The following is a 23,955-nucleotide window of genomic DNA, read 5'->3' as shown; positions in this document are numbered from 1 at the left end:
TGAGCCATCTTCCTTATATTATCACCTTGTGCTGTGGTACAGCACAATTATTTGTTACCCAGTAGCAGTGCCACACAGAACACTGTAGCATAATGTAAGTCAAAATGACTAGCATCAAAATCAGACTCATAAGATCAACGCTGATGGAGCTGTGAAGCCGCAGCTCCTGCCGGTTCTGACGGTTCTTTCTTATCTGGCACCTCTGACTGCTTGTGTTTCTTATCTGGCACCTCTGGCTGCTTCGGGTCAAGCAGCGTCTCTGCCCCCTGGCCGTGCGCTGCAGTACCCGAGTTTCGCCACAGGGCGGCGACACTGAGACCCGCCGCAGCACCGCATTGGGGCGGCCGGTGCAGCACCGCGCTTTGTCCACAGGACGGCGACACTGAGACCCGCCGCGGCAGCCCCGGGCGAGCGGTCGCGCCACGTGTCGCGGGAATCCCGAAAAAAAAACAAAAAACAAAGGCAACAAAACAAAAAAGCACACGGAGAGCCGCGGCACGAAAGCCGCGCCTACAGGACACGGAACCCGCCGCGCCTCGCCCCGAGCTCCCGCCGAAGCGGCGCCCCACCACCGCGCCTGCAACCGCGCCTCAGCTCCGCTTTTAAACGTGCCCCCACTAACGGGGGCTGCGCCGCTCCCGGAGGGACTGCCGGACCGGGCACGGGCGCTGCGCCGGAGGGAGACGCGGCTCCAGACCGCAAGCCTTCAGCGCACCTGCCCTCGGGCTCGCACGCCGCCCACCAGCTTCGCCAGCTCGGCCGTAAGGGCGGGGGGGAAACGGAGCCCATCCCGCTCCCCCCGTTCCAACGGCACGGTCCCCGTGGCTGCACTCACCTGCCGCCTCTCCCACCGTTCCGCTCCGTTCCCCTCGCGCTCTCCTGCCGGCCGCCGGGCTCCGAACCCGCTTCCCGTTCGCTTCTAGTTACCCCCCCCCCACCACCACCGATCGCCGCCTATCAGCGCTCGTTATTGGGGCATGCGCAGTACGGAGACCGCAACGCCCGCCCCTCCAGCAATCTGATAGGCGGACAGAGTGGCAACTGACGTGCCTAGGCAGCCAACCAGCGCTCCGCCCTTCCAGCCCTCCTGCCCTCCTGCGCCATCTGATTGGTCGCTCTGCACAGCGTCTCTTTGGGGATGTTCTTACCTGAACATCCTAAATTGAAGACTCCACGGAACAGAACGGGGATTGAGCCGCAGGACAACGTGCCATCGATTTACACTAATGGGGAAAAAGAACCCTAGAAGTCAAACCCAAATTTAAAACTGCACGTGTCTTTTCCAAGCAGAACGAGCCTGTGATTCCACAAAAAGGGAGGGCAAAGAGCAGGTCAGCTTATCAGAGAAAGACAGTGACAGGGAGCCAGACGAGGTGACACAGAGAGAGGGAGAGCGAGGCAAACGGGACGGAGAGGCCAAAACGAGCGCTCCACAGCCTCCCCCGCCTCGCCCCGACCCCCGTTTCCCCGTTAACTCCCGCTACCCGCGCCGAGACACCACGGACGCGTTGGCCAGGCAGGCAGCTGTTCAAACGGGATTGAGTCGGCGCGCTCTGATTGGCTGCTTTCCACCCCACCGCGCCGTGCTCCTATTGGATGCGCCTTCCCGCAGTCCGCCCCCAGGTGCCCGCCTCACGTCGGACCTGACTGAGGACTGCGCACTTTGGGCATGCGCAGTACGGACACCTCAACGCCCGCCCCTCCGGCAACCTCATTGGCTGCCTACGCACATCACTTGCCATTCTCCCGCCTATCAGCGCTCCGCCCCTCCAGCCCTCCCGAGCCATCTGATTGGTCCGCTCTGGATCCTCACCCGCCTGCTCTGCCGGGACCCCCACGCCCTTTGGCCGCGCGGCTTCCAGCAGCCGCGTTTAAAGGAAACAACAAACCGCGCTCCTCTGCTTTACGCTGAAAAGGGGGGCGGGTGGGTCCCCACAGCAGAAAAACCCTTCCGTCTGCACTGCCCTTCGCCATTACAATTGCACAGCTGTGAACTCGGCAACGTAAAGCAGCCGTCTGACAGACACACACTCAGAACTTGACTAGGCTGGGGTTTTTGTCTGTCTTACACACACGGACCTGCACTTCTCTGAGGAAACAAATTCATTTTTAAGCACGGCCTCTCCTTGGGGAAAAAACATGCCCACTCCAAGCTCCCAAACACTCGGGAGACGTGGGGAAACCAGTGAAAGCCAAGACCGACAGCAGCAACATCAAGTGCAATCTGGCTTCAATTCGGATCGTGCACTTCAAAGCCTCTCTCAGCTCCCGCTCCCCACGAGCTCTGTGCAGCAGCCTGGGCTTCCCGCGAGGTCACAGATCCACCGCTGCCAAAAGAACGAGGATTGGGATTAACCCTTCGAAGGAGCCAGCGAGGGAGGGATGTCGTTTGCACACAAACGGGGACCTGACCCCCATCGCGGGGACGGACGCTGACACGCAGAGGCCTGACTGCGAACCCCGCGGGTCAAGCAGCGTCTCTGCCCCCCGACCATGCGCTGCAGTACCCGAGTTTTGCCACAGGGCGGCGACACTGAGACCCGCCGCGGCACCGCATTGGGGCGGCCGGTGCAGCACCGCGCTTTGTCCGCAGGGCGGCGACACTGAGACCCGCCGCGGCACCGCATTGGGGCGGCCGGTGCAGCACCGCGCTTTGTCCACAGGACGGCAGCACTGAGACCCGCCGCGGCACCGCATTGGGGCGGCCGGTGCAGCACCGCGCTTTGTCCACAGGACGGCAGCACTGAGACCCGCCGCGGCACCGCATTGGGGCGGCCGGTGCAGCACCGCGCTTTGTCCGCAGGGCGGCGACACTGAGACCCGCCGCGGCACCGCATTGGGGCGGCCGGTGCAGCACCGCGCTTTGCCCGCAGCCTTTCCCTCCTTGTCCAGTTCATACAGTGGTCTCTGCTCACAGCAGCTTCTGCTGTAGCTTTTGCCGTTCGAGTGCACAGTCAGAACCGAGACGACCCGACCGAGACGAGGAGTCTCTCCAGAGAAATCCCCTGGGCGCACCGAGAGAGTCCTCGACTCTAACCCTAAGCCTAACCCAAGCCTAACCCAAGCCTAACCCAAGCCTAACCCAACCCAACCCTAACCCAGCCATAACGCAACCCTGACCCCCTACTGTTATTTTGGGATCACCCTGTGATGTGAGGCACCAAATCCCCCCAAACCGATTTCAAATCCCGTCACTTTGGGGTGTTTTATTGTGCACGTTCAGCCGCGGGGACCCCGGGAGCCGCCGCTGGGGACACCGGGGACACCGGGGACACGCGGCGGTGCCGCTCGCACACGGGGCGCCCGTTGTCCTCGAAGAAGGTGCCGCTGGGGAAGGGGGAGGAGCACACCTGGGGACGTGGGGACATTAGGGGTACGGGGACATGGGATGTGGGACACCAGGGATGGGGACACACAGGGAACATGGGGACACCGGGGCCCATGGGGACACCGGGGATCACGGGGAGATGGAGACATGGGGACACCAGGAACACCAAGGACCAGGAGACACGGGCCGGGGGGACCCCAGGGGCACAGAGATGCAGGGACACGGGTGGGGTGTCCCAGGGGACACGGGTGGGGGTTCCCAGGGTGTCACCTGGCAGACGAAGCACCGCGGGTGCCACAGCCCCCCCATGGCAGCCACGAACTCGGCGACAACGGGAGCCGAGCAGCCCGGGCAGCGCGGGGAGAACAGCAGCGAGAAGTCGCGGGGACAGAAGGGACGGCCGTCCTGCTCCACGAACCCTGCGGCACCGGGGACAGCGCGGGGACATCAGCGGGGACAGAAGGGGACATCACGGGATCGAGGGGACAGCGCGGGGACATCAGCGGGGGACATCGAGGGACATCACGGGATGGAGGGGACAGCGCGGGGACATCAGCGAGGGGACATCACGGGATCGAGGGGACAGCGCGGGGACATCAGCGGGGGGACATCGTGGGACATCACGGGATGGAGGGGACAGCGCGGGGACATCAGCGGGGGGACATCGTGGGACACCATGGGATCGAGAGGACAGCACGGGGACATCAGCGGGGACAGAAGGGGACATCACGGGATCGAGGGGACAGCGCGGGGACATCAGCGGGGGGACATCGAGGGACACCATGGGATCGAGGGGACAGCACGGGGACATCAGCGGGGACATCGAGGGACATCATGGGATCGAGGGGACAGCGCGGGGACATCAGCAGGGGGACATCGAGGGACATCACGGGATCGAGGGGACAGCGCGGGGACATCAGCGGGGGACATCGAGGGACATCATGGGATCGAGGGGACAGCGCGGGGACATCAGCGGGGGACATCGTGGGACATCACGGGATCGAGGGGACAGCGCGGGGACATCAGCGGGGGGACATCGAGGGACATCACGGGATCGAGGGGACAGCGCGGGGACATCAGCGGGGGACATCGAGGGACATCACGGCATCGAGGGGACAGCACGGGGACATCAGCGGGGGGACATCGAGGGACATCACGGCATCGAGGGGACAGCACGGGGACATCAGCGGGGGGACATCGAGGGACATCACGGGATCGAGGGGACAGCACGGGGACATCAGCGGGGACAGAAGGGGACATCACGGGATCGAGGGGACAGCGCGGGGACATCAGCGGGGGGACATCGAGGGACATCACGGGATCGAGGGGACAGCGCGGGGACATCAGCGGGGGACATCGAGGGACATCACGGGATCGAGGGGACAGCGCGGGGACATCAGCGGGGGGACATCGAGGGACATCATGGGATCGAGGGGACAGCATGGGGACATCAGCGGGGACAGAAGGGGACATCACGGGATCGAGGGGACAGCACGGGGACATCAGCGGGGGGACATCGAGGGACACCATGGGATCGAGGGGACAGCGTGGGGACATCAGCGGGGGACATCGTGGGACATCACGGGATCGAGGGGACAGCGCGGGGACATCAGCGGGGGACATCGAGGGACATCACGGGATCGAGGGGACAGCGCGGGGACATCAGCGGGGGGACATCGAGGGACATCACGGGATCGAGGGGACAGCGCGGGGACATCAGCGGGGACATCGAGGGACATCACGGGATCGAGGGGACAGCACGGGGACATCAGCGGGGGACATCGAGGGACATCATGGGATCGAGGGGACAGCACGGGGACATCACAAGGGCATCATAGGGACGTCACAGGGCCATGGGGACGGGGGGACGGGGGGACATGGGGACAGAGGGACAGAGGGACGGGGGGACAGGGGTCATGGGGACATGGACATGGGGACAGGGAGACATGGGTAATCCCTGACATTCTGTGATTCGGTGATTCGGTGATGGGGACATGGGGACAGGGGGACTGGGGGATGAGGGGACAGGGGGACATGGGACATGGGGACAGGGGGACATGGGCAATCCCTGGCATTCTGTGATGGGGACATGGGGACAGGGGCACTGGGGGATGGGGGGACAGGGGGACAGGGGGACATGGGGACATGGGGACAGGGGGACATGGGCAATCCCTGACATTTTGTGATTCTGTGATGGGGACGTGGGGACAGGGGCACTGGGGAGGGGGGGACGTGGGGACAGGGGCACTGGGGGATGGGGGGACGTGGGGACAGGGGCACTGGGGAGGGGGGGACGTGGGGACGGGGCACCCACCCTGGTCCCCCAGGGCCTTCCCGCAGTGGGCGCAGCAGAAGTGCTGCGGGTGCCACGTGTGTCCCAGCGCCGTCACCACCTCCTGGGGACACGGGGACGTGGGGACGTCACCCGGGAGCTCCCGCCACCCCGTGTCCCCACGCGGCCTCCCATGACCCCCATGGCCCCCAGAAGGTCCCACATCCCCCCCGACCCCCCAGAAGGTCCCATGTCCCCCCATAAGGTCCCATGTCCCCCACATCCCACCCCGTCCCTCCATGTCCCCCCATATCCCCCCAGAAGTTCCCATGTCCCCTCCTGACCCCCACATCTCCCTCTGACCCCCCATAAGGTCCCACGTCCCCCCATAAGGTCCCATGTCCCCCCCAACCTCCATGTCCCCCCACATCCCGCCATGTCCCCCCATAAGGTCCCATGTCCCCCCCATAAGATCCCATGTCCCCCCACATCCCCCCATGTCCCCCCATAAGGCCCCACGTCCCTCCATGTCCCCTCATGTCCCCCCATCCCCCGTGTCCCCATTGTCACCTGCAGCACGGGCTGGTGGCACTGGGCGCATTTGGGGGCAAAGAGGCGTCCGTAGTCGGGGGGGCAATAGGGGACCCCCCCCCCGCTCCAGAAACGGGGACCCCCCCAGGGCCCCCCCGCAATGGCCACACACCAGATGTTCGGGGTGCCAGAGGCGCCCCAAAGCCACCAGAGCCTGGGGGGACATTAGGGACAACCTCCAGTTGGGGGACACCCCCACTTGGAGGGGGCACGAAAGGACCCCCCATTGTTGGGGTTCAATGAGGGACCATCCCCATCTTGGCCCATTGAAGGGGCCTCCAAAGAAGCCCCAACTTTGGGGTTCACCGCAAGACCCCTCCCCACAACATTGGGGGTTCCCCACCAGCCCCCCATGTTGGGGTTCACCAAGTGTCCCCCCCACGCTGAGGTACCCAAACACCCCCCACACTTTGGGGTTCACCAAAAGACCCCCCCATTTTGGGGGTTCAATGAAGAGCCATCCCCATCTTGGCCCCATTGAAGGTACCTCCAAAAAAGCCCCAACTTTGGGGTTCCCCACAAAAACCCCCAACTTTTTGGGGTCTCCCCCACCTTTGGGCTCCCCCCCCGCCCAGGGGGGCCCCCACAAACCTACCTTGCCCGCGATTGGCCGCCGACAACCCCCACAAACCCCCTTGTCCTGCGTGGGGACTCCCCGATTGGCCAGGTCCTGCTCCAGTGTCACCAGAAGCTCCTCAAGGTTCCCCCCGCTGGGACCCCCCAATTTTTGGGGGAGCTGGGGGGGGAAATGACCCCAAAAGAAACTTATGGGTGGGGAGGGGTCATGTGGGGGGGGACACCCCAAAACCCCCTGGGACTTACGGGGGGGTGAAGGTTGAAGTCGGCGAGTGAGGCCATCAAACGGTCCAGCTCCTGCATGGCCGAGGAGGGGGGCGCCCCCACATTTCTACGGGGCATGGGGGGAGTTGTGGGGTGAAAATGGCGGGTTTGGGGGGTCGGGGGGTGGGGAGGTACTCACTGCGCCCCAGATTTGGGGGGAGGTGGGAGCTCTGGGGTCTTCGTGGGGGAGACGTGGGGCTCGAGTTCAGCTGGAGGGGGATTTGGGGCCATTTAGGGAGTGATTTGGGGGGTGCTGTTGAAGGGTTTGGGGGTGATTTGGGGGATCTTTGGGGTGACTTCAGGTCTGATTTGGGGGTGATTTGGGAGTTTTTGGGGTGCCGGTACCTGCGGGTCCCCCCGGGTGCCGTCCAGGTCCTGCAGGAGGCGCTCGAGCTGCCCCAGGGTGGGCGGGGCCCGGGGGGGGCGGGGCCTCCACACCGAGCTGGGGGAGGGGACACGGCCTCATGGCCCCAATGGCCCCGTGTCCCCATTGTCCCCATTGTCCCCATTGTCCCCATATCCCCGTTGTCCCCAACATCCCCCTGTCCCCATTATCCCATTATCCCCATTGTCCCCATATCCCCATTGTCCCCAACGTCCCCATGTCCTCATTGTCCCCATATCCCCATTGTCCCCATTATCCCATTATCCCCACTATCCCATTGTCTCTAGTATCCCCGTTGTCCCCATTGTCCCCCAATGTCCCCATGTTCCCCCCCAGACCTGTAAAGCTGCTCCGTGTCCCCCCCCGGCACCTGGGGACAGAAACATTGGGGGGTTAAATGGGGACATGAGACATCGACACCCCCCAGTGCCCCCAGTGTCCCCAATGTCCCCAGTGTCCCCAATGTCCCCAGTGTCCCCCAGTGCCCCCAATGTCCCCAGTGTCCCCCAGTGCTTCCAGTGTCCCCTGTGCCCGCAATGTCCCCAGTGCCTCCAATGTCCCCAGTGCCCCCAGTGCTCCCAGTGTCCCCAGCGCTCCTAGTGTCCCAGTGTCCCCAATGTCCCCAGTGTCCCCCAGTGCTCCCAGTGTCCCCAGTGCCCCCAGTGCCCCCAGTGTCCCCAGCACTCCTAGTGTCCCAGTGTCCCCAATGTCCCCAGTGTCCCCAGTGCTTCCAGTGCCCCAAATGTCCCCAGTGTCCCCAGTGTCCCCCAGTGTCCCCATCGCTCACATGACCGTAGGGGAGCGGTGGCCGGGGTGAGGGGATGTCCCCGCCGGGGGGGGAGGGGGGGGCGCGCCAGCCATGACGTCATCTCCAGGTCAGCCAATAGGGCGTCTGGGGAGGGGGTGTGAGGGGACCCAGGAGTTCAGGAGGGACCCAGGCGTCCAGGTCCCCCCCCCGCCCAGGACCGACGGACGGACGGACAGACGGACGCAGTCCTTACCCAGGTCCTCCATGGCTGGGATGGGGTGTGGCCCCCCCGGGTGACGTCACTGCACGCGGGCCCCTTGGTGGCCTTGTATGGAAGCAGCCGGACGCCTGGGTCCCCCCCGGACGCCTGGGTCCCAACCCGGGAACCGGCCGATGCAGGATACGGGGAGGGGCCTGAACTCCTGGGTCCCTCCCGAGTTCCTGGGTCCCCCCCGAACTCCTGGGTCCCCTCACGAACTCTGGGACTGTGAGGGCTGGAAACCCCAAAAATGGGGCTGGAAACCCCCCCAAATGGGGCTGGAAACCCCCCAGGCGTGTGGCACAGGGGGTGGAACCCCAGGAAGAGGCAGTGACTCTGCTCACCCCCACAATTTATTGCTCAGAACCCCCCCCCAAAAATGGGGGTCAGGCCTGGACGAAGCATTCCCGGACACCTGGGTCCCCCCCGGACGCCTGGGTCCCCTCCCGGACGCCTGGATCCTCCCAGGACTCAGGGTCCCCCCAAGTGTCGGGGTCCTCGGGGAGCTGGGCCTGGCGCCAGGTGGCGGGGTCCCCCCAGACGCCTGGGTCCCCCCGGACCCCAGGGTCCCCTGTAGTTTCAGGGTGCTCCCGGATGCCTGGGTCCCCTGTGGGAGGGGGGTTTCCCCGGACGCCTGGGTCCTCACTGGCTTTGGGGTGCTCCAGGAGGCCTGGGTCCCCCCGGATGCCTGGGTCCCCTGTAGCATTGGGGTGCTCCCGGACACCTGGGTCCTCAGTGATCCTGGGGTTCCCTGTAGCATTGTGGTCCTCCCGGATGCCTGGGTTCCCCCGGATGCCTGGGTCCTCAGTGGTCCTGGGGTGCTCTGTGATTTCAGGGTTCCCCCGGACTCCTGGGTCCCCTGTAGTACTGGTGTTCTCCCGGACGCCTGGGTCCCGCGTGGTTCCAGGGCTCTCCCGGACGCCTGGGTCCCCCATTGTTGGGGTGTCCCCCCAGTCTCCAGGCTCCTCCCAGCTGTCGGGGTCCCCCCAGATGTCGGGGTCCCCCCCGTCCTCCTCTTCCTCCTCTTCCTCGCGGGGGTCGGGGGGGGTCTGGCTGAAATAGGCCTCCCGGGTGACCCCCAGAATCCAGCGCTCGTATTGGGGGGCGGCCGTGAACTTGGGGGGGCCCTGGGCCCCGCAGCCCCCCCCGCCGGCCACCCCCAGCAGGAACCAGACCCCCCGCTCCAGGCAGAACAGGGGGGACCCCGGCGGCGCCTGCGGGGACACCCCAAAGTCAGGGTCATGGCGGGGGGGAGGACACCCCGAAAGTGGGGACGGAGTGTCCTGGGGTCAACCCCCCCAAAGGGAGACACCCCGAGGGACCCCAAAACATCCCAGAAGGGACCCCAGAAAGGGACATGAGGACACCAGGGACCCCAAAAAGGACCCCAACCCACCCAAAAGGGACCCCAGAATGAGACACGGGGACTCCAAAATGGGACCCTGGGACCCCAAAACCCCCCCAAAAGGGATCTGGGGACCCCAAAAGGGATGTTTGGGACCCCCCAAAGGACTCAAAAGGGACATGGGGACCCCCACCCCCCCCAAAGGGACATGGGGACCCCGGGAGGCCGTTTGGGGACCTGGCAGGCGCTGTCGCTCTCGGGGCCGGTGACACAGACGGTGTCAGGGGGGGTCGGGGTCCCCTCGGGGTCCCCAGCGTCCCCGCAGGACTCGGCCATTGTCACCTCCACGCTGAGCAGCTGCTCGGGGACCCAGGGACCTGGGGGACACGGGACGGGGGACATGGGGACGGGGGACATGGGGACAGGGGGGGACAAAGGGACATGGGGATATGGGGGGACATGGGACAGGGGACATGGGGACGGGGGACATGGGGACGGGGGGGGACAAAGGGACATGGGGATATGGGGGGACACGGGACAGGGGACATGGGGACAGGGGACATGGGGATGGGGGACATGGGGACGGGGGGGGACACAGGGACATGGGGATATGGGGGGACACGGGGACAGGGGACATGGGGACGGGGGGGGACAAAGGGACATGGGGATATGGGGGGACACGGGACAGGGGACATGGGGACGGGGGACATGGGGACGGGGGGGGACAAAGGGACATGGGGATATGGGGGGACACGGGACAGGGGACATGGGGACGGGGGACATGGGGACGGGGGGGGACAAAGGGACATGGGGATATGGGGGGACACGGGACAGGGGACATGGGGACAGGGGAACATGGGGATGTGGGAGGACACGGGGACACAGGGACATGGGGATATGGGGGGACACGGGGACAGGGGACATGGGGACGGGGGACATGGGGACAGGGGGACATGGGGACAGGGGGGGACACGGGGACACAGGGACATGGGGATCATGGGGATTTGGGGCGACACGGGGGTTATGAGAGGACATGGCGGGGGACATGGGGATGTCACCGGGGGGGACACAAGAGATGGCAACACCAGGGATGGAGGTGACACTGAAACTGGCGACACCAAGGTTGGGGACATCAGGGCCAAGAGTGACACCAGGGATGGAGACAACAAGGATGGAGGTGACACCAGAAATGGGGACACCAGGGATGGGGACACTGGGGTGCAGGGGACACAGGGTGACACGGGGTGACGGGGTGACACGGGCTGCCCGGCGCCACTCACCCCGCGGCCCCAGGAGGGTCCAGCAGCGCGTCCCCGGGGGCGGCCGGTGGTCCCCGTAGGGCAGGCAGAGCGGGCGCAGGCTCCTCCCGAGCTGCAGGGGGCGCTGCAGCCGCAGCAGCGCCACGTCGTGGCCCCGCCCGGCGCCCACGAAGGCCCCGTGGAGCTGCAGCCGCGACCCCGCGTGGGCGGCGCCGCCCGCGGCCACCACCTGCCAGCCCTGCGGGTCCTGAGCCCTGCGGGAAACGGGCCTCACCGGACGCCGGGGTCCCTCCCGGACGCCTGGGTCCCTCCCGGACGCCTGGGTCCCTCCTGAACTCCTGGGTCCCTCCCGGACATCGGGGTCCCTCCTGAACTCCTGGATCCCTCCCGGACGCCTGGGTCCCCCCCTGAACTCCTGGGTCCCTCCTGAACTCCTGGGTCCTCTCCTGAACTCCTGGGTCCCTCCCGAACTCCTGGGTCCCCTCCCGAACTCCTGGGTCCCCCCCCGAACTCCTGGGTCCCTCCCTGAACTCCTGGGTCCCTCCCTGAACTCCTGGGTCCCCTCCCGGACGCCTGGGTCCCTCCCGGACTCCCGGGTCCCTCCCGAACTCCCGGATCCCTCCTGAACTCCTGGGTCCCTCCTGAACTCCTGGGTCCCTCCCGAACTCCTGAGTCCCCCCCGAACTCCTGGGTCCCTCCCCTGAACTCCTGGGTCCCTCCCGAACTCCTGGGTCCCTCCCGAACTGCTGGGTCCCTCCCGAACCCCTGGGTGCCCCCCGGTTCAGGGTTCCCCAGCTCACCCAGGCACAGTCCGTCCTCCAGCCCAGCAGGGGGCGCCTCCCTGGGGCTGGGCGGGAAGGCGGCAGGCGGGAGGTGGCGCCGCAGCCACCGCGCGTGGGCCGGGAGCCCCGTGGCTACGGCCGGACCCCCCGCGCGGGCACAACCCGCCGAGAACGACAGGACCCCGGCCTGGACCCACCGACCGCCGGACAGACACACAACCGGGCCCCCCGAGTCCGCCTGGGGGGACACAGCCATAGAGACACCATGGAGACGCCATAGAGCGTCTACAAACCCCAGAGAGACACCATAGAGACACCATGGAGACGCCATAGAGCGTCTACAAACCCCAGAGAGACACCATAGAGACACCATGGAGACACTATAGAGCGTCTACAAACCCCATAGAGACACCATAGAGACACCATGGACACACTATAGAGCGTCTACAAACCCCAGAGAGACACCATAGAGCATCTACAGGTACCATAGAGACACTTAAAGGCACCATGGAGACCCATACAGACCACACAGACACCACATACAGACCCACGGACATAAAACGGGCCCCCCCCGAGTCTGCCTGGGGGGTACAGAGCACCTATAGACACCTATAAAGCCTTGTGTATCCATATAGAGCTCTATAGAGCCCCACAGACCAGCCCCAGCGCCCCCAAGTCCGCCTGGGACCCCCATAGGGCCATAGCCCCCCTATGGACTCTACACATTCTACAAGATCTGTAGGTGACCCTATGGATTCTATGGCATCTATAGGGTGTTCTATAGATCCCTGACAGCCCGCATGCCCCTCCTGTCCGCCCACACACACCATGCTGCGCCCCCGAACCCCCATAACCCCACACCCCCACATCCCTATGGGAGGCTCCCGAGGGTCTATAGGGTGTATAGGTGGCTCTATAGGCACCTGGCAGGCTCCGTGGCCCTCGGTGCCCCCCGCGCACACCATGCCGCGCCCCCGAACCCCCATAACCCCCACATCCCCATATCCCTATGGGAGGCTCCCGAGGGTCTATAGGGTGTATAGGTGGCTCTATAGGCACCTGGCAGGCTCCGTGGCCCTCGGTGCCGCCCGCGCACACCATGCCGCGCCCCTGAACCCCCATAACCCCACACCCCCACATCCCTATGGGAGGCTCCCGAGGGTCTATAGGGTGTATAGGTGGCTCTATAGGCACCTGGCAGGCTCCGTGGCCCTCGGTGCCGCCCGTGCACACCATGCCGCGCCGCGCCGGCCGCTCCAGCTCGCGCCGCCGCAGGGTCCCGTGCAGGCAGTTACAGGTCGGGGGGCTCAGCAGGGACAGCGCCACCTGCTGGAGGGGGGACCCCGCGGGCAGGGACACTGCGGGGGACAGGGGACACGGGGGACAATGGGGACAGTGGGATATGGGATAATGGGGTCAATGGGACAATGGGACAGGAGCACAGGGGGACAATGGGATATGGGATAATGGGGACAAGGGGACAGGGAGACATGGGGACAGGGGGACAATGAGGACAATGGGGACGGGGGGAAATGGGACAATGGGGTCAATGGGACAATGGGGACAATGGGACAGGAGGACAGGGGGACAATGGGATATGGGATAATGGGGACAATGGGGACAATGGAACAGGGAGACATGGGGACAGGGGGACAATGAGGACAATGGGGACGGGGGAAAATGGGACAATGGGGTCAATGGGGACAATGGGGACAATGGGGACAATGGGACAATGGGGTCAATGGGACAATGGGGACAATGGGACAATGGGGTCAATGGGGACAATGGGGACGGGGGAAATGGGACAATGGGACAATGGGGTCAATGGGACAATGGGGTCAATGGGACAATGGGGTCAATGGGGACCATGGGGACGGGGGGGACATGGGGACAATGGGGACGGAGGGACATGGGGACAATGGGGGCAATGGGATAATAGGGACAGGGGGACAGGGGGACAGGGGGAAAATGGGACAATGGGGACAATGGAGACAATGGGACAATGGGACAGGGGACGGGGGACAATGGGAACAATGGGCCGTGGGGCCGTGTCCCCCCAAGAGGACCCAGGCATCCGGGCCCCCCTCACCGTTCTCGGCCACGTGTCCCCAGCCGGTGACCCAGCAGGTGGCGCCGTATGGGAGGGCGTGGCCGGGGCGGGGCAGGCACACGGGGGCCACGCCCGAGCCCGGCCCCGCCCACAGCGGCTCGGCCAATCGCAGCAGGGCCAGGTCGTGACCGCCAGCCACGCCCCGGAAACCAGGGTGAACCAAGATGGCCGACAGCGCCCGCTGCTGCCCGCTGACCTCATCGCTGACGTCATCGCCATCGGCCAATCGGAGCTGCCCGGCCACCACCTGCCACGCCCGCAGCTCCGCCCGGGGGCCCGAGGGGCTGGGGGGGACAGGGGGGACAATGGGGGAGGGGGGCGAGGAGGGACGGGGTGACAATGGGGAGGGGAGCGGGGGGGTCTGGGTGTTCACGGGCCCGGGGGGGCCCAACAGGGGTCTACGTGGCCCAAGAAGGTTTCAGGTGGCCCAGTAGGGTTCTGGGTGGCCCAACCAGGTTCTAGGGCTCCCAGCCGGGTTCTAGGTGGCCCAAGGGGGTTCCAAGTGGTTCCAGGGGGTTCAAGGGATCCCGGCGATGCTCTAGGTAGCCCAATAAGGTCCCAGGTGGCCCAAGGAGGTTCTAGGGAGCCCAACGGGGGTCTGGGTGGCCCAAGGGGGCTCTAGGGGGCCCGGTGCCATTATAGGTGGCCCAGTGATGCTCTAGGTGGCCCAGGGAGGTTCCCGGGCTCTCCCAAGGCCCCAGGGGGTTCCCCAGCCCCCCCACAACCCCCAGACTCACCCTATGAAGCAGTGAGCGGCCGACAGGACCCACCGGGGGGCCACCAGGGTCCCCCCGCAGAAGTGCTGCCGGGTCCAGCCCCCCCAGACTCCTGGGTCCATCCCCCCAGAAACCCGGGTCCCCCCTGGGACACCTGGGTTCCCCCTCCCGGACGCCTGGGTCCCCTTAGCGGAGAGTCCCCCGGGCTCCTGGGTTCCCCCCACACGCCTGGGTCCAGCCCCCCAGAAACCCGGGTCCCCCCCAGACACCCGGGTCCATCCCCCCCAGAAACCGGGGTCCATCCCCAGACACCCGGGTCCATCCCCCCAGACACCCGGGTCCATCCCCCCAGACACCCGGGTCCATCCCCCCCAGACACCCGGGTCCATCCCCCCAGACACCCGGGTCCATCCCCCCCAGACACCCGGGTCCATCCCCCCAGACACCTGGGTCCATCCCCAGACACCCGGGTCCATCCCCCCAGACACCCGGGTCCATCCCCCCCAGACACCCGGGTCCATCCCCCCCAGACACCCGGGTCCATCCCCCAGACACCCGGGTCCATCCCCCCAGACACCCGGGTCCATCCCCCAGACACCCGGGTCCATCCCCCCCAGACACCCGGGTCCATCCCCCCCAGACACCCGGGTCCATCCCCCAGAAACCGGGGTCCAGCCCCCCCAGACACCCGGGTCCATCCCCCAGACACCCGGGTCCAGCCCCCCCAGACACCCGGGTCCATCCCCCCCAGACACCCGGGTCCATCCCCAGACACCCGGGTCCATCCCCCCAGACACCCGGGTCCATCCCCAGACACCCGGGTCCATCCCCCCCAGACACCCGGGTCCATCCCCCCCAGACACCCGGGTCCATCCCCCAGACACCCGGGTCCATCCCCCCAGACACCCGGGTCCATCCCCCAGACACCCGGGTCCATCCCCCCCAGACACCCGGGTCCATCCCCCCCAGACACCCGGGTCCATCCCCCAGAAACCGGGGTCCAGCCCCCCCAGACACCCGGGTCCATCCCCCAGACACCCGGGTCCAGCCCCCCCAGACACCCGGGTCCATCCCCCAGACACCCGGGTCCATCCCCCAGAAACCGGGATCCAGCCCCCCCAGACACCCGGGTCCATCCCCCAGAAACCGGGGTCCAGCCCCCCCAGACACCCGGGTCCATCCCCCAGACACCCGGGTCCATCCCCCCCAGACACCCGGGTCCATCCCCCCAGACACCCGGGTCCATCCCCCAGACACCCGGGTCCATCCCCCCCAGACACCCGGGTCCATCCCCCAGACACCCGGGTCCATCCCCCCAGACACCCGGGTCCATCCCCCCAGACACCCGGGTCCATCCCCCAGACACCCGGGTCCATCCCCCCAGACACCCGGGTCCATCCCCCCAGACACCCGGGTCCATCCCCCCCAGACACCCGGGTCCATCCCCCCAGACACCCGGGTCCATCCCCCAGACACCCGGGTCCATCCCCCCCAGACACCCGGGTCCATCCCCCCAGACACCCGGGTCCATCCCCCCCAGACACCCGGGTCCATCCCCCCCAGACACCCGGGTCCATCCCGGGACACCCGGGTCCATCCCCCCCAGACACCCGGGTCCATCCCCCAGACACCCGGGTCCATCCCCCAGACACCCGGGTCCATCCCCCCCAGACACCCGGGTCCATCCCCCAGACACCCGGGTCCATCCCCCCCAGACACCCGGGTCCATCCCCCCAGACACCCGGGTCCATCCCCCAGACACCCGGGTCCATCCCGGGACACCCGGGTCCATCCCCCCCAGACACCCGGGTCCATCCCCCAGACACCCGGGTCCATCCCCCAGACACCCGGGTCCATCCCCAGACACCCGGGTCCATCCCCCCAGACACCCGGGTCCATCCCCCCCAGACACCCGGGTCCATCCCCCCCAGACACCCGGGTCCATCCCCCCAGACACCCGGGTCCATCCCCAGACACCCGGGTCCATCCCCCAGACACCCGGGTCCATCCCCCCCAGACACCCGGGTCCATCCCCCAGACACCCGGGTCCATCCCCCCAGACACCCGGGTCCATCCCCCAGACACCCGGGTCCATCCCCCCCAGACACCCGGGTCCATCCCGGGACACCCGGGTCCATCCCCCAGACACCCGGGTCCATCCCCCCCAGACACCCAGGTCCATCCCGGGACACCCGGGTCCATCCCCCAGACACCCGGGTCCATCCCCCCAGACACCCGGGTCCATCCCCCCCAGACACCCGGGTCCATCCCCAGACACCCGGGTCCATCCCCCAGACACCCGGGTCCATCCCCCCAGACACCCGGGTCCATCCCCCAGACACCCGGGTCCATCCCCAGACACCCGGGTCCATCCCCCCCAGACACCCGGGTCCATCCCCCAGACACCCGGGTCCATCCCCCAGACACCCGGGTCCATCCCGGGACACCCGGGTCCATCCCCCCAGACACCCGGGTCCATCCCCCCCAGACACCCGGGTCCATCCCCCAGACACCCGGGTCCATCCCCCCCAGACACCCGGGTCCAGCCCCCCCAGACACCCGGGTCCATCCCCCAGACACCCGGGTCCATCCTCCCCAGACACCCGGGTCCATCCCCCAGACACCCGGGTCCATCCATCCCCCCCAGACACCCGGGTCCATCCCCCCAGACACCCGGGTCCATCCCCCCAGACACCCGGGTCCATCCCCCCAGACACCCCGGGTCCATCCCCCAGACACCCGGGTCCATCCTCCCCAGACACCCGGGTCCATCCCCCCAGACACCCGGGTCCATCCCCAGACTCCTGGGTCCATCCCCCAGAAACCCGGGTCCCCCCTGGGACACCTGGGTTCCCCCTCCCGGACGCCTGGGTCCCCTTAGTGGAGAGTCCCCCGGGCTCCTGGGTTCCCCCCACACGCCTGGGTCCAGCCCCCCAGAAACCGGGGTCCATCCCCCAGACACCCGGGTCCATCCCCCCCAGACACCCGGGTCCATCCCCCCCAGACACCCGGGTCCATCCCCGGGACACCCGGGTCCATCCCCCCAGACACCCGGGTCCATCCCCCCCAGACACCCGGGTCCATCCCCCCCAGACACCCGGGTCCATCCCCCCAGACACCCGGGTCCATCCCCCAGACACCCGGGTCCATCCCCAGACACCCGGGTCCATCCACCAGACACCCGGGTCCATCCCCCCAGACACCCGGGTCCATCCCCAGACACCCGGGTCCAGCCCCCCAGACACCCGGGTCCATCCCCCAGACACCCGGGTCCATCCCCCAGACACCCGGGTCCCTCTCCCTGGACACCCGGGTCCCCCCCGGGACACCTGGGTTCCCCTCCCGGACGCCTGGGTCCCTCTCCCTGGACACCCAGGTCCCCTCCCGGACGCCTGGGTCCCCTTAGCGGAGGGTCCCCTGGACTCCTGGGTCCATCCCCCCCAGAAACCCGGGTCCCCCAAGGGACACCTGTGTTCCCCTCCCGGACGCCTGGGTCCCTCTCCCTGGACACCCAGGTCCCCTCCCGGACGCCTGGGTCCCCTTAGCGGAGGGTCCCCTGGACTCCTGGGTCCATCCCCCCCAGAAACCCGGGTCCCCCCCGGGACACCTGGGTTCCCCTCCCGGACGCCTGGGTCCCTTTGGAGAGGGTTCCCCGGATGCCTGGGTCCGTTGTTCCTCCCCCTCCCGTTTCAACTGTCCCGGGGGTTGTTGCGACAGCAGGGTGGGGGATGGGGGTCCCTCCCGGACGCCTGGGTCCCCTCCCGAACTCCTGGGTCCCCCCGGACTCCTGGGTCCCCCGGAATGGCTGTGGGAGAAGCCAAGGGGCTGCTCATGAATATGCAGAGTCTCATTTGCATGTTTCTCACCTGGGGGAACCTCCCCAGCTGGAATTCCAGCGTCTGTGGGGAAAAATAATCCATAAAAATGCCAGTGGCAGAACCTGGGAGCGACCCCCGCTCCCCAACGAGGGACCCAGGAGTTCGGGAGGGGACCCAGGTGTCCGGGAGGGGACCCAGGCGTCCGGGAGGGGACCCAGGCGTCCGGTGAGGACCCAGGTGTTCGGGAGGGACCCAGGCGTCCGGGAAGGACCCAGGAGTTCGGGAGGGGACCCAGGAGTTCGGGAGGGGACCCAGGAGTTCAGGAGGGGACCCAGGAGTTCGGGAGGGACCCAGGCGTTCGGGAGGGGACCCAGGCGTTCGGGAGGGACCCAGGCGTCCGGGAGGGGACCCAGGCGTTCGGGAGGGGACCCAGGAGTTCGGGAGGGACCCAGGAGTTCGGGAAGGACCCAGGAGTTCGGGAGGGACCCAGGAGTTCGGGGGGGACCCAGGAGTTCGGGAAGGACCCAGGAGTTCGGGAGGGATCCAGGAGTTCGGGAAGGACCCAGGAGTTCGGGAGGGACCCAGGAGTTCGGGAAGGACCCAGGTGTTAGGGAAGGACCCAGGAGTTCGGGAGGGACCCAGGAGTTCGGGAGGGACCCAGGAGTTCGGGAAGGACCCAGGTGTTAGGGAAGGACCCAGGAGTTCAGGGGGGACCCAGGTGTTCGGGAGGGACCCAGGAGTTCGGGAGGGACCCAGGAGTGCCCAAAGGGACCCAGGAGTTCGGGAGGGACCCAGGAGTGCCCCAAGGGACCCAGGAGTTCGGGAGGGGACCCAGGAGTTCAGGGGGACCCAGGTGTTCAGGGGGGACCCAGGTGTTCGGGAGGGACCCAGGAGTTCGGGGGGGACCCAGGAGTTCGGGAGGGACCCAGGAGTTCGGGAAGGACCCAGGTGTTAGGGAAGGACCCAGGAGTTCGGGAGGGACCCAGGAGTTCGGGAAGGACCCAGGAGTTCGGGAGGGACCCAGGAGTTCGGGGGGGACCCAGGAGTTCGGGAAGGACCCAGGAGTTCGGGAGGGACCCAGGAGTTCGGGAAGGACCCAGGAGTTCGGGAAGGACCCAGGAGTTCAGGGGGGACCCAGGTGTTCGGGAGGGACCCAGGAGTTCGGGAGGGACCCAGGAGTGCCCCAAGGGACCCAGGAGTTCGGGAGGGACCCAGGAGTTCGGGAGGGGACCCAGGAGTTCAGGGGGGACCCAGGTGTTCGGGAGGGACCCAGGAGTTCGGGAAGGACCCAGGAGTTCGGGAGGGACCCAGGAGTTCAGGGGGGACCCAGGTGTTCGGGAGGGACCCAGGAGTTCGGGAAGGACCCAGGAGTTCGGGAGGGGACCAAGGAGTTCGGGAGGGACCCAGGAGTTCGGGAAGGACCCAGGAGTTCGGGAAGGACCCAGGAGTTCGGGAGGGGACCCAGGAGCTCGGGAGGGACCCAGGCGTTCGGGAGAGGACCCAGGAGTCCGGGAAGGACCCAGGAGTCCGGGAGGGGACCCAGGAGTTCGGGAAGGACCCAGGCGTCCGGGAAGGACCCAGGAGTTCGGGAGGGGACCCAGGAGTTCGGGAGGGACCCAGGCGTTCGGGAGGGGCCCAGGCGTTCGGGAGGGGACCCAGGAGTCCGGGAGGGGACCCAGGAGTTCGGGAGGGACCCAGGTGTTCGGGAGGGACCCAGGAGTTCGGGGGGGACCCAGGAGTTCGGGGGGGGACCCAGGAGTTCAGGGGGGACCCAGGAGTTCGGGGGGGACCCAGGAGTTCGGGAAGGACCCAGGAGTTCCGGAGGGGACCCAGGAGTCCGGGAAGGACCCAGGCGTCCGGGAAGGACCCAGGAGTTCGGGAGGGGACCCAGGCGTCCGGGAAGGACCCAGGAGTTCAGGAGGGGACCCAGGAGTTCGGGAGGGACCCAGGCGTTCGGGAGGGGACCCAGGCGTCCGGGAGGGGACCCAGGCGTTCGGGAGGGGACCCAGGAGTTCAGGAGGGACCCAGGAGTCCGGGAGGGACCCAGGAGTTCGGGAGGGACCCAGGTGTTCGGGAGGGACCCAGGAGTTCGGGAAGGACCCAGGAGTTCGGGAGGGACCCAGGAGTTCGGGAAGGACCCAGGAGTTCGGGGGGGACCCAGGAGTTCGGGGGGGACCCAGGCGTTCGGGAGGGGACCCAGGCGTCCGGGAAGGACCCAGGAGTTCGGGAGGGGACCCAGGCGTCCGGGAAGGACCCAGGAGTTCGGGAGGGGACCCAGGAGTTCGGGAGGGACCCAGGAGTTCGGGAAGGACCCAGGAGTTCGGGAAGGACCCAGGAGTTCGGGAGGGACCCAGGAGTTCGGGAGGGGACCCAGGAGTTCAGGGGGGACACAGGTGTTCAGGAGGGACCCAGGTGTTCGGGGGGACCCAGGAGTTCGGGAGGGGACCCAGGAGTTCGGGAGGGGACCCAGGAGTTCGGGGGGACCCAGGTGTTGGAGAAGGACCCAGGAGTTCGGGAGGGGACCCAGGAGTTCGGGAGGGGACCCAGGAGTTCGGGAAGGACCCAGGAGTTCGGGAGGGACCCAGGAGTTCGGGAAGGACCCAGGAGTTCGGGAGGGACCCAGGAGTTCAGGGGGGACCCAGGAGTTCGGGAAGGACCCAGGAGGTCGGGAAGGACCCAGGAGGTCGGGAGGGACCCAGGAGTGCCCCAAGGGACCCAGGAGTTCGGGAGGGACCCAGGAGTTCGGGAGGGGACCCAGGAGTTCAGGGGGGACCCAGGTGTTCGGGAGGGACCCAGGAGTTCGGGAAGGACCCAGGAGGTCGGGAAGGACCCAGGAGCTCGGGAGGGACCCAGGAGTTCGGGAGGGACCCAGGAGTTCAGGGGGGACCCAGGTGTTCGGGAGGGACCCAGGTGTTCGGGAGGGACCCAGGAGTTCGGGAGGGACCCAGGAGTTCGGGGGGGACCCAGGAGTTCGGGAAGGACCCAGGAGTTCGGGAGGGGACCCAGGAGTTCGGGAGGGACCCAGGAGTTCGGGAGGGGACCCAGGAGTTCGGGAGGGGACCCAGGAGTTCGGGAGGGACCCAGGAGTTCGGGAGGGACCCAGGAGTTTGGGAGGGGACCGAGGAGTCCGGGAAGGACCCAGGAGTTCGGGAGGGACCCAGGAGTTCGGGAGGGGACCCAGGAGTCCGGGAGGGGACCCAGGCGTCCGGGAAGGACCCAGGAGTTCGGGAGGGGACCAAGGAGTTCGGGAGGGACCCAGGCGTTCGGGAGGGGACCCAGGAGTTCGGGAGGGGACCCAGGCGTCCGGGAAGGACCCAGGAGTTCGGGAGGGGACCCAGGAGTTCGGGAGGGACCCAGGGGTTCGGGAGGGGACCCAGGCGTTCGGGAGGGACCCAGGCGTCCGGGAGGGGACCCAGGCGTTCGGGAGGGGACCCAGGAGTTCGGGAGGGACCCAGGAGTCCGGGAGGGACCCTGGAGTCCGGGAGGGACCCAGGAGTTCGGGAAGGACCCAGGAGTTCGGGGGGGACCCAGGCGTTCGGGAGGGACCCAGGTGTTCGGGAGGGACCCAGGAGTTCGGGAGGGGACCCAGGAGTTCGGGAGGGACCCAGGAGTTCGGGAAGGACCCAGGAGTTCGGGAGGGACCCAGGAGTTCGGGAGGGGACCCAGGAGTTCGGGAGGGACGCAGGAGTTCGGGAAGGACCCAGGAGTTCGGGAGGGACCCAGGAGTTCGGGAGGGACCCAGGAGTTCGGGGGGGACCCAGGAGTTCGGGGGGGACCCAGGAGTTCGGGAGGGGACCCAGGAGTTCGGAAAGGACCCAGGAGTTCGGGAGGGGACCCAGGCGTTCGGGAGGGGACCCAGGCGTTCGGGAGGGGACCCAGGAGTTCAGGGGGGACCCAGGTGTTCGGGAGGGACCCAGGAGTTCGGGAGGGGACCCAGGTGTTCGGGAGGGACCCAGGAGTTCGGGAGGGGACCCAGGAGGTCGGGAGGGGACCCAGGAGTTCGGGAGGGGACCCAGGAGTGCCCCAAGGGACCCAGGAGTCCGGGAGGGACCCAGGAGCTCGGGAGGGACCCAGGAGTTCGGGAGGGGACCCAGGAGTCCGGGAAGGACCCAGGCGTCCGGGAAGGACCCAGGAGTTCGGGAGGGGACCCAGGCGTCCGGGAAGGACCCAGGAGTTCGGGAGGGGACCCAGGAGTTCGGGAGGGACCCAGGCGTTCGGGAGGGGACCCAGGCGTTCGGGAGGGACCCAGGCGTCCGGGAGGGGACCCAGGCGTTCGGGAGGGGACCCAGGCGTTCGGGAGGGACCCAGGAGTCCGGGAGGGACCCAGGAGTTCGGGAAGGACCCAGGAGTTCGGGAGGGGACCCAGGAGATCGGGAAGGACCCAGGAGTTCGGGAGGGACCCAGGAGTTCAGGAAGGACCCAGGAGTTCAGGAAGGACCCAGGAGTTCGGGAGGGACCCAGGAGTTCGGGGGGGACCCAGGAGTTCGGGAGGGACCCAGGCGTTCGGGAGGGGACCCAGGAGTTCAGGGGGGACCCAGGTGTTCGGGAGGGACCCAGGAGTTCGGGAAGGACCCAGGAGGTCGGGAAGGACCCAGGAGTTCGGGAGGGACCCAGGAGTTCAGGGGGGACCCAGGTGTTCGGGATGGACCCAGGAGTTCGGGAGGGACCCAGGAGTTCGGGAAGGACCCAGGAGTTCGGGAGGGGACCCAGGAGTTCGGGAGGGGACCCAGGAGTTCGGGGGGGACCCAGGAGTTCGGGAGGGACCCAGGAGTTCGGGAGGGACCCAGGAGTTCGGGAAGGACCCAGGTGTTAGGGAAGGACCCAGGAGTTCAGGGGGGACCCAGGTGTTCGGGAGGGACCCAGGAGTTCGGGAGGGACCCAGGAGTGCCCAAAGGGACCCAGGAGTTCGGGAGGGACCCAGGAGTGCCCCAAGGGACCCAGGAGTTCGGGAGGGGACCCAGGAGTTCAGGGGGGACCCAGGTGTTCAGGGGGGACCCAGGTGTTCGGGAGGGACCCAGGAGTTCGGGGGGGACCCAGGAGTTCGGGGGGGACCCAGGAGTTCGGGAGGGACCCAGGAGTTCGGGAAGGACCCAGGTGTTAGGGAAGGACCCAGGAGTTCGGGAGGGACCCAGGAGTTCGGGAAGGACCCAGGAGTTCGGGAGGGACCCAGGAGTTCGGGGGGGACCCAGGAGTTCGGGAAGGACCCAGGAGTTCGGGAGGGACCCAGGAGTTCGGGAAGGACCCAGGAGTTCGGGAAGGACCCAGGAGTTCAGGGGGGACCCAGGTGTTCGGGAGGGACCCAGGAGTTCGGGAGGGACCCAGGAGTGCCCCAAGGGACCCAGGAGTTCGGGAGGGACCCAGGAGTTCGGGAGGGGACCCAGGAGTTCAGGGGGGACCCAGGTGTTCGGGAGGGACCCAGGAGTTCGGGAAGGACCCAGGAGTTCGGGAGGGGACCCAGGAGTTCGGGAAGGACCCAGGAGTTCGGGAGGGACCCAGGCTTTC

At 67.4% G+C, this 23,955-nt stretch overlaps 1 protein-coding gene and 1 long non-coding RNA gene across 2 annotated transcripts; both read right to left on the bottom strand.

Moving 5' to 3' along the window:
• Positions 1-7,699: 7,699 nt before the first annotated feature.
• LOC309452789 (uncharacterized protein) lies at positions 7,700-10,140 on the bottom strand (the record flags this gene model as incomplete). The annotated part of the gene is made up of 3 exons (XM_082077463.1): positions 10,006-10,140; positions 8,876-9,637; positions 7,700-7,786 (listed from the first exon to the last, which is right to left on the bottom strand). Exons 1-3 carry the CDS (start codon positions 10,102-10,104, stop codon positions 7,700-7,702), a joined length of 948 nt encoding a protein of 315 aa, XP_081933589.1. The 5' UTR covers positions 10,105-10,140.
• A 2,890-nt stretch (positions 10,141-13,030) lies between these two features.
• Positions 13,031-14,726, bottom strand: LOC309452788. The gene is made up of 3 exons (XR_014186629.1): positions 14,657-14,726; positions 13,899-14,203; positions 13,031-13,167 (listed from the first exon to the last, which is right to left on the bottom strand). It is a non-coding gene; the product is annotated as an uncharacterized lncRNA (long non-coding RNA).
• Between the last annotated feature and the right edge of the window lie 9,229 nt (positions 14,727-23,955).

This window comes from Streptopelia decaocto (assembly GCF_964273445.1).
Source record: "Streptopelia decaocto genome assembly, contig: HAP1_SCAFFOLD_658, whole genome shotgun sequence".
Classification (NCBI taxonomy): domain Eukaryota; kingdom Metazoa; phylum Chordata; class Aves; order Columbiformes; family Columbidae; genus Streptopelia; species Streptopelia decaocto.
This window is presented reverse-complemented; position numbering and strand designations above follow the sequence as displayed.